This window comes from Diplotaxodon limnothrissa, linkage group LG1, assembly GCF_057381915.1.
Source record: "Diplotaxodon limnothrissa isolate DT_005_m linkage group LG1, D_limnothrissa_male_GT1.1, whole genome shotgun sequence".
In the NCBI taxonomy this organism is placed as follows: Eukaryota; Metazoa; Chordata; class Actinopteri; order Cichliformes; family Cichlidae; genus Diplotaxodon; species Diplotaxodon limnothrissa.
In genome coordinates, this window is record NC_140596.1 from 30,377,713 (window position 1) to 30,387,975 (window position 10,263).

Here is a 10,263-nt window from a genome sequence, read left to right on the forward strand (position 1 = left end):
CCTTCATTATAAACTGCATGCATACGTAACTTGAACAACAAGGAAACACTTTGTATGACAGTGCTGGTTAATGATTGTAGCTTGCTCTTTGTGAAATTGTGTCCTGTGCACAGTGAACTCTTTTCTTCCAAGAGCTCTTCCCTTTTTTTTAGGTTATCAGCATTTAATAAATAAGGAATAAATAACAGTCACTTCAAAGTAAAAGGAAATTGTTAAACTAGTCTATAAATAAGCGTGAAGCTGCTCGCCCTTTAAAGCCATGGATGTCGAGGTGTTTTGTGGATTTATTTTACCGTGCGCGGATCAGTGTTTGCCTGCAGCTTAGTATCTTGGGCGCAGGAGCAGTTTTGTCTCGTAAAGATGTGCCAACCTGCAGACCAGATTTCTTCTCTTCGGGACTTCAGGCCTCACCTCCCTCCCTTTGACTTCTGCTGCCTGTAGAAGCATTCGTTTTTCACTCTGCCTGCAGCACATCCAAACGTCTTCGCTAAGCCCCTTTAATATCTGATGCTGTTAAAACTTTTTGAATTAGAAACATCAGTGGTGATAACACAAACTGTAGCACACATAGGGAGTAGATGCATTTAGACATATGGTTAGTAGGTACATTATCTGATATCTGTGTTTTTCATGTTACGAACTGTTTCAGAGTAAATTGTTTGATTGGTTTGGCCTTTTCTGAGCATTTCATTTAAAGTGTTGAAGTGTGAGTTCTTACCCTCACTGCTTTTAACATTCTTCTTCTTCTTCTATTAGAAGGAACAGTTGAAGATGTTACTCAGCACCAAAGAAAAAGATGAAGGCGCTCGAGGGCAGGAGACTGTCAAGGTCCAGCTCCGGAGTACTTTGGTTAGTGAATTTATGCATGTGTGTGGTCTCTGCTTCGAGGTAATCCTTATGAAAGTAAAATGTTTTCGGATTCAAGTTTAACAGGCATGTGCAGCCTTCTGATTACAGCAGTGTTATTTTATTTGTATTTTTATGTATTCTGTCTAATCGGTCAGTTTGTAATCGATTTGTCCATCTGTGTTTTCACAGGGGGAATACTCTGGTCAGTCGGTTATCAAAGGTCAGCTTCCTGCTTATTTTGGGCCATAAAGAAAAGACTGTAATTTCAAACTTTAGCAGCAGAGTTTGTGTTTGCTTTAGTTTTACGTTTGTGTGCTGTTGTGTTGCAGGTAAAGAAAATGTTTTTGTCAAAGGTCACAGCCTGGATTCTGATCAGGTATTTCCCCCCCTGTGAACAGTTTTATATGTGCTGCATGTGTCTGGTGTCTATGCACGTCTTTCTTTCATAGTTTACATCTAAAAGGTTTGAATGTACAGTGGTGGGTGGGGCAAAGCTGAGAATGACTTTATTGTGCAATATAAACATATACTATACTAATTCAGCATCTTTTTCCTATCTCTCTCTAAAGATGCTCAGAAATCCTCCCCTCTCACGTTCATTATCCCGACCGCTGGAGAAGGGTCTTCCTGGTGAGCTGGATGCGCTCCGAAATGAACTTGAGGCAGTCAAGAAAAGACAGCAGGCAGCTGAGGAGGAGACGACACGGCTTCAGTCTGCACTGAGCCGTAAAACCAGAGAGTGCCAGGAGCTACTTCAGAGCCGAGACACCATCCAGAAACAGGCTGACCAGCAGGTTCAAGAGCTCGAGGACGCCTTGGGAGACGTCCAGAAACGGATGCTGGACTCTGAGTGCAAGGTCAAACAGCTGCAAGCCCACGTAGTCGCTGTCAAAGAACATTTAGGAGGCCAAGCGGCAGAAGAACTGCGCACTCAGCTCCAGGACGTCAAGGCCAAGTATGAAGGTGCTTCGGCCGAAGTGGGCCGCGTTCGCAACCGCCTCAAACAGAGTGAGAAGGCCTTGGAGGAGTACAAGAGCAGTGAGAGCCAACTAGCAGCTGAGACGGAGAGGCTGAACCATGATGTCCAAAATCTGACTGCAGAGCGAGACGTACTGAGAGAAACACTTTTAGAAATGGAAACCCAGCTGAAAGAGGCCCAGACTAAACATGGCAACACCGTACCGGCCGAGAAGTTCGACAACATGAAAAACCTGCTCACCAATGCAGTTGACGAGAAGGAACGGCAGCTCGCCGAGCTGAGGGAAGACTACGATCGGGTGCTGGAGGAGGTGGCGGAGCTCCATCGAAAGCTAGACAGCCCCTCCTCACAGGGAGGCCCGAGGCCGTTGTCTGCTGAGGAGCAGCAGGTCTGGGCAGCACTGGAAGATGAGAACGCTACCCTGAAAAAGACATTGGTGGAGGTGACTGCAAAAAGCCAGGCTCTGATTCATGAGGTTGAGAAGAGTGAGGATGAAAAAGACATGCTACAAGAGCAGCTGGATGAGCTTAACAGCAGGATTGAGGTGGACTTTATACCGATACAGAACCACGAGGAAGTTCGGAGGAACATGGTAACGGCTCTGGAGGATCTCGAGGACAAACTGGTGGAAGCCGGCGAACGTTGCGGAAGAGCAGAGGCACAAGTCCAACAGCTTCAGACCGAGAGGGGCGCGTTGCAGAAGAATATCAGCAGCCTCAGCAGCACGAGTGAGAAACAACAAAGTGAGATGGACACTATGAGGTGTCAGAATGCCGACCTGATAAAGAAAGTTGAGCTTTTGCAGAAGAGATGTGAAGACAGAGATAAAGAGTGTGTGCAGCTGACCACACAGAGTCAGACTCTCAAAGAGAGCTTGGAGGGACAGTATGTTCCCAGACAGCAGCACGAGCAAGTGAAAATGGAGTTAAGTTCCACCTTAGAGAGCGTTAAAGCTGAGATGTTAAAGTTGGACACAAGTCAAAAAGAAAGTGGGGAAGAGTTGAAGAATGTGAAAGAAGGAAATGAAAAGTTAAAAGAAAAGTTAGAAAAAGTTCTGCTGGAGATGAAAAACGACTACATCAGTGTAAAAGACCACAGAGCTATCACAGACAAGCTGAATGCTGCCGTGGTCGAGGCAGAGAATAGAGCAAATGAGGCGTCTGCAATGCATGCGTTGGCTCAGGATGAAACTGTTAAGCTTACTCACGAACTGGAGGCTCAGAAGAAAGAGCTTGATACCATACAAGAGGCTATTCAGTCTAAGTTTGTGCCTCTGACAACAGCTGAGGAGAAGGAAACCTCTTACAGCACCCAGGTTAAAGAGTTGACAGCAAAACTGTTGGAAATGGAAGAGAAGTATGACAAAGAAAAGACTGCCAGAGAGGGCAACAGACAGGAGGAAAAGAAACTGAAAGTTGAGGTGGAATCTGTTCAGAGGAGACTAGACGTCGCTCTGGTTTCCAGTGAAAAGCACAAAGAAAATGAGGAGGAGTTCAAGGCTAAATGTGAAGAACTGACCCAGAAGTTGGTCAACTTAGAGCAGCAGCTCGACGAGGTAACACTTCAGAAAGCTGAACTTCAAGAGCAAAATGCCCTGTGCAATGCTCAAATTCAAAACCTACAGGAGCGTCTGAAGTCAGAGCTGACACGCATATCGACATACGATACCGAGCTCAAAGCCCTCAATGATGCCTTACAGCAAGCGCAGGCTGATTGCAAGAAAGCAAGAGAGGCGCAGCAGGCGGAGGCCCAGAAGGTGTGCGCCTTTCAGAAAGAAGTGCAGGAACTCCACCGGGAGCAGGAGTCTCTGCTGCAGCATGCCGAGGCCAAGGAAGCCCTGGAGGCTGAAGTGGCTAAGCTACACCTGGCTCTCCGCGAAGAGGAGGAAAACAACGCCCAGAGGGCGGAAGATGTATCTGCTCTGCAGTCAGAGCTCCTTCAGGCTACTCAGGCTCTCGAAGAGATCCGCTGTAAGGAAGACCAAATGAACGAGCTGAAGAAGGAGAAACAGCAGCTGGAGGAGGAGGCCGCCAGCCTGAATAACAAGCTGCTGAGCTTGGTAGAAGAGCGTGAAAAGGTCCATCAGGAGGCAACAAAAGCAAGAGAGGGCGAGAGCAGGGCGAGGACGGAGATGGAGGCAGTCCAGGAGAAGGGGCGCGCCATCGAAAGGGAGATCAGAGAGCTGAAAGAGAGATACGATGAGTCCCTCACCACCATCTGTGACCTGCAGAAGAGGATTCAAACATCAGCTGAGCAGACCGAAGCCAAAGACAAGAAGGTACAAAACAATTCACAGTATAGTCTTAATTGTTCCCAGTTTCATTTGAGAGATTTTGATCAATTTTACGCGTGTTTCACATAAACTCTAAATGCCACTGTAACAATGAAAAGCATGATAATGACCACTGAGACGCGTTTGTCATTTATTTTGATGAATAGAGGAAAAAGATTTTTCTGACATTTTTCCATTTCTACTGTGGAAATCCTTGATCGACGTTAAATGATCTTTAACGTCGATATTTGTCCTGCTCTTTGTCTGTGTGACAGATCACAGAGTTGCTTACAGACGTTGAGCGATTAAAGCAGGCGCTGAATAGTCTGTCCCAGCTGACATACACAAGCAACACACCCAAGAGGCAGACGCAGCCCATCGACACACTCCAAGCTCAGATCAAGAGCCTACAGCAGCAGCTGGCTGTAAGTGGACACACATCACATGCTAAAACGTGTTCTAGACAAACTATATAAATATAGACCGCCAAAAGTATTCGCTCACCCATTCAAATAATTGAATTCAGGTGTTTCAATCACTTCCACAGTCACATGTGTATAAAATCAAGCACCCGTGCATGCAGACTGCTTCTACACACCTTTGTGAAAGAATGGGTCGCTCTCAGGAGCTCAGTGAGTTCCAGCATGGTACCGTGATAGGATACCACCGTGCAATAAGTCCACTCATGAAATTTCCTTGCTACTAAATATTCCACAGTCACTGTTAGCTTTGTATGCTTTGTTATAGTACCACTATCTTGCACAATTTCATGCTCCCAACTTTGTGGGAACAGTTTGGGATGGTCCCTTCCTGTTCCAACATGATTGCACACCAGTGCACAAAGCAGCATCCATAAAGACATGGATAGGTTTGGTGTGAAAGAACTTGACTGGCTGACTTCAACCCGACAGAACACCTTTGGGGTGAAATGGAGCGCAGACTGTGAGCCGTGTCTGACCTCACAAATGTGCTTCCATAAACACTCCTGAACCTTCCCCAGAGGAGTTGAAGCTGTAATAGCAGCAAAGGGCGGGCCAACATCATATTAAACCCTATGGACTAAGAATGGGGCATCACTCTAGTTCATACATGTTTGAGGGCAGATGAGTGAATACTTTTGGCAATATACTGTATTTAGTTATTATTATTATTACATATTTATTTTGGATAACTGAATTGATAACGTAATGAAAAGCTGAAAACAAGAAGACGTGAACAACTTTAGAGCAAGTTGGATGCTGCTCTTCTAACATCATAACATACAGCAGCTGGAAGCTGGAATACAGTCAATATTAATTACACTGTCTAGCTGTTAAAGACGTGAAACAAAGCACAGTGTCACTCACGTCTTCCTCCTTTCTGCTTCACAAGGATGCTGAGAGGCAACACAGAGAGGTGGTTTCAATTTATCGAACACATCTGCTCAGCGCAGCCCAGGTAAGTCTTACTCATTAATCTGTGGAGATTACTGCACAGTGAGATTTGTCTGGTTTGTCTACGAAAGAAAGTTTGCAGCAGGGTTACTACAGAATATCAGATGATGATAGTCTAATGTTAATATCTGATGTTATATATGTACCGAAGCCCTTCTTCTGTTTCTCCCACAGGGCCACATGGACGAGGACGTCCAGGCCGCCTTGCTGCAGATCATCCGCATGAGACAGGAGTTTGTGTGTTAAAGCTTCAAAACCCTGCTGCTACCTGCTGACTCAGATTCACTGTTTTCATATCCCCTGCTGTAAAGTGTTCCTGCTGTGGCCCCTGTGGGCGCCCAGTGTGTGTCTGCTGACAGGCTGTTAGAAAACACATTTTGCTGCATTTAAAGTCTAAGAAGTCTCCAAACTGTAGATGCAGACGAACACCAGCAGCGTTTTCTTTTAGATACACAGACAACATAAACTCAGCAGTTAAAGCCAAATGTAATCAACTACCTGTATGCAGAAACACTTTGCAGTTGCTGGTACACAGTATGTAAAAACAACAAACTGTTTCATACATTATTTTTCACATCTTTTCTAATGATGGTGAAGATCTGTGGATTTTATGCAACTTTTACACATTATATTCAGTGATGTGAAGGTTATTTGAAAATGTGCATCCCTTTCTTGGATTACTCCTGAAACACTCAGCTAACTGTAAACTGGACAAGCAGACCACTTTTCACATTCCCGCCTGACTGTCAGCGCTCGTGCAGAATGCTTCCATGTTTAACACCGACGTTTGCTGGAGTTTTAATGGGAGGGGTTCACAGTTTCCAGCTCAGAAGCTCAGAGTTACTGGCTGCTGTAATCATTGTCTTCTTTGATACATTTTCAGCTGCTGATTTATACACACACACACACACACACACACACACACACACACACACACACACACACACACACACACACACACTCAAATGAAGCAAAAACAGAATAGCAACAGTAGCAATATCAGAAAGGTACTTTAGGTGTACTTTCATGTCGCCTATCTGTACCTGGCCAGTGTACAGAGTGGCAAATCGTGCATGTGTGTTATCAGCCTAAAGCTAAATGACTATTTCTTGTAGTGTGCTAGCTCCTGTAGGTAAACCTTTTTGTTTTACATAGAGGGAGTCTGAAAACTCTTTTATGATTTTCTTCAGCTTGCAGGCGACAACGCAGATGTTGAGATGAGCCATCAGGTTTTTTTTCTTGTTCTTGCTAAGATCTAACTAGTTTAAGAAGTGATAATACTTTTAGTACTTGGTGTTAAGTTGAACAAATGCAATATGAGATCCAGCTGAATGATTAGTATTTACTTTGGGGCAAAGGCTCCTTTTGCCTGCCTGTTTCCTTGCAGAGCTGCTGGGAGTGCACGGTGACATGGTGAAATCACAGTAAATTTAACTGTGGGGAATGAAGCCTTAATATTTCCATTTGTTTTTGACTCAAAAAATGATTACAGCTCCCAGTAAATCAGTCAGTGTACAGACGGGCTGAAAATCAGATGAAACTACGTGAACCTGTCCTTTAACTTTCACTCGCTTTCTTTTAAGTCAAACTCATTTTGTGGCACACCTTTCTTCTTCTTTTCTTCTCTTCTGGAGGTCCAAACTAATCGGATGCCAAAGACCTGAAGTGGATCCAAATCTAAAGCCTTCTTGCCGCGCTTGTAGACAGTTGTATGAGGTATATTTGGGTGAGTGCTCAGTTATCTCACAGTCCGGTTACACGAATCTGTGCACTGGTCACGCAGGATTCGAATCACAGGGGTGTGAAGAGGCGATTTCTTGCTGTGTCCTACAGTTTGCAGTGGCACGTCGTCTTTTTCTTTAAACCAGAGTGTCCTCTAGTGGTGAAACTTGGCAGGCCAAGTTGGTAGAAAATGTAATAATCACTGCAGACCAGGGGTAGGCAGTTGCTGCTTTTGGAAGCTGTTACAGCTGCATGCGTTTACTGAACACTAGTGGCATTTATTAGAAATCTGAGAAATGCTAAAAATGTGCATAAGAAACTAAAGTGATAAAGCTTCATCTGCTAATATCTGCTGCTGTGTGTTACTGCTTTTTAAACCAAACCTCTTTAAAAACCGCTAAAACTCAACTTTATAGAGCAGCTGATTCATGCAGCTATCCCAGAGCAGCAGACGCGTACCCCTGAGCCGGCTCTTTGTGGCTCCTGATGGTGTAGTGTGGTGGTGTTGTGATTGTTGAGCGAGTCTCTTGTGCCTTTACACTGATATATTTTTCATAGCTTTGTACTTTAATTACTTTACTACAGTGTGACATTATTCAGCAGGTCTGGAAGTAGAACGGCACAAAACACGTTGAGGTTTTACTGTAGGATACTAATTTGATAAGAACAACCCCTGAACGATTACTCATCTGAAACACTCCTCTTTACCCTTCCAGCTAATACGCTTTGTTTTTATATTTAGCACACACACACAAAAAGCTGTTTACACCCATCAAACCTTTTCTCTGTTTTGTTCTGCAGATTTTTTTTTTTTTTTTTTTAATGGTTAACACAAACTTTTTGGATGTTTCTTTTTCTTTTCCCTCTACTGTTTAAAGGCTAAAGTATGAATCCGTTTGAATCTTTAAATGTTACTGTTTAACCAGTCTGTTTAACTTGGCGGAGGCTCTTGGCAAGAATAGTTGTATTTGTGAATCAGTCATACAAAATCAATAAAAGTGCCTAACATAGAAAACTATATTGTGTTGTGTGTGTGTCTTTTGTCATCACAACATTAGCACTGCTGGTACTGTAGCACAGCTGAAATGCCTCAGTGGCTACAGGATGAGGATGTGGTGAAGACATTTGTGTTCTTCACCGGATCTTTTTGATGATTTCCTGACTTTGTCTGGCACCATCAGCAAGTCAGATTTTGAACTCATGCCACGTGTTAATCTCATCACCTGTGTGTGTATGGTTTATGAACAGCTGTACTTTGGAAAGAAAAGCTGGGTTTTTCTCACATGGAACGAACTTAAAAAAAAGAAAGAGTTGGTCATACATGTGCTTAAGAGGATCGGTGTATGTCCAAAACAGGGAAAGCACTATATTACTCAATGTGCTGAAGACGGAAGACAAAAACTGTGTAGGTTGCCTTAAGGAAGTGAAAGCAGCAAAACAAAAACACCTGTTAATTGTTGGACTGTGTGAGTCAAAAGTTCTTGAGCCTGTTTTTGAATGTACGCACAATAAGTAAAGACTTCTTTATCTTATTTATTTAAGAAATGATTAATAAGTGTTTATCTTTGACAAGTAAACTGCTCAGGATGTTACACATACGAGTCATGCATAAAGAAAAGTCATTTCCAAGTCTGTGTTGCCCTTGTTACCTCCCAGTGAGATGAAATGATCGACTCCAAAATACATATATACATACACAGTATGGGGTAGCGAGGCCAGCTGTTCGCTGCACTTCTGCCAACACAAACCACTCGTCGTTTCACCCGTCTGCACATATTTTAATTTAGGGGTTCTAAAATATCTTAATAGGTTTTTCCAGCAGAATTTCTCTCCAGGCACCTGAGCTGGTGAATGTGCTGCATCAGACACTTATTCTGCCAGTCGTCCTTTGCAATCGAAGCCCCAGACTCTTTCTCCCATTTAACTGTGCTTGTTTTTGTAGTAATTAACACGTTAGCGTGACAAAGTGCTAAATGGTGAACAAATTAAACACTCCACTAACATGATAGCTGAAAAATCTGGTGATATTTCTAGTATGGAAAGGAATGGTCTTTAAACGCTTTTCTTTTGAAAGGCCAGCAGGGGGCGACGTCTGTGGTTACAAAAAGATTTCCAGTTGTATAGTCTGGCAAAAACAACCTTTGCCATGTTCAGAGTTTCTCAGTCACATCCATCCCACACTCATCACATGAAAATACCAGAGATGAAAATTTTGTACTAATCAATAGGTGGCGCTACGACGGTCATCTTTTCTGTACATTCTGTTGGAAAGGACGATACTATGATTCTGGCCATGTGAGAGGGAACCACCCTCCACTCTCTGAACTTTACAGAGGGCCTTTCAGACCGAATCAGGTAGTATGGAGTAACTTGACTCTGCAGTTTCTGGAGAAATTGCAGTGGGATTGTTGCTACTGTATAGGTTTTATAGAGGCTGCTTCAAAGTCAGCTTTATTGTCAAAAACCATATATACAGATCATATACGGGAACTTGAAATTGCAGTGCTCCCTCAGCCCTCGGTGTTACACTAAAGATGGGCAACAGGCCGCAGGTGTTCCATAAGGTACAACAGCTGCTCTGTACCTTATGGAATTGCTTAGAGTTTCTGCAATCAGAGTGTTGGGGGACATTTACGTTAGTGTAATAAAGCTGTCTCTCATTTTGTACACAGATATCTGAAAAGTGTGTGGATGTTTAATACACAGTATAATGAAATCACGAAAAGTGTCCAGTGCTGTGACTGAACTCCTAACCTTCAACATAAGTAAGCGAGCAGTAACTATACCAAGCCACTGAAGGAGATGTGAGATGGGGCAGAATTTCCACTCAGAGTCACTAGAGCTTTATCAGCAGAAAAAGTGGACTATTTCAGAAACGGTGCACAATTGAGCTGATGAGATATGAATGGAAGTGTTTTACTTTACTGCAAATTATGGTATCGATCCAATACCAAGTAAATACGGGGCAGTACTGCCAGCACCGATACTGATACCGATATTTTTATTTT

The 10,263-nt window shown here is 43.4% G+C and overlaps 1 protein-coding gene across 3 annotated transcripts in view; it reads left to right on the forward strand.

The window, feature by feature from the left end:
- Window positions 1–8,262, forward strand: part of uacab (uveal autoantigen with coiled-coil domains and ankyrin repeats b) — a 40,400-nt gene extending 32,138 nt beyond the window's left edge. For all 3 annotated transcript variants that reach the window (XM_085349675.1, XM_085349692.1, XM_085349684.1), the window contains exons 13-19: window positions 757–849; window positions 1,039–1,069; window positions 1,179–1,225; window positions 1,419–4,106; window positions 4,376–4,525; window positions 5,472–5,537; window positions 5,708–8,262. In XM_085349675.1, coding sequence (XP_085205801.1) covers window positions 757–849; window positions 1,039–1,069; window positions 1,179–1,225; window positions 1,419–4,106; window positions 4,376–4,525; window positions 5,472–5,537; window positions 5,708–5,779 — 3,147 coding nt within the window. In that variant the 3' untranslated portion in view covers window positions 5,780–8,262. The remainder of the gene's footprint in view (window positions 1–756; window positions 850–1,038; window positions 1,070–1,178; window positions 1,226–1,418; window positions 4,107–4,375; window positions 4,526–5,471; window positions 5,538–5,707) is intronic.
- The last annotated feature ends 2,001 nt before the right edge of the window (window positions 8,263–10,263 follow it).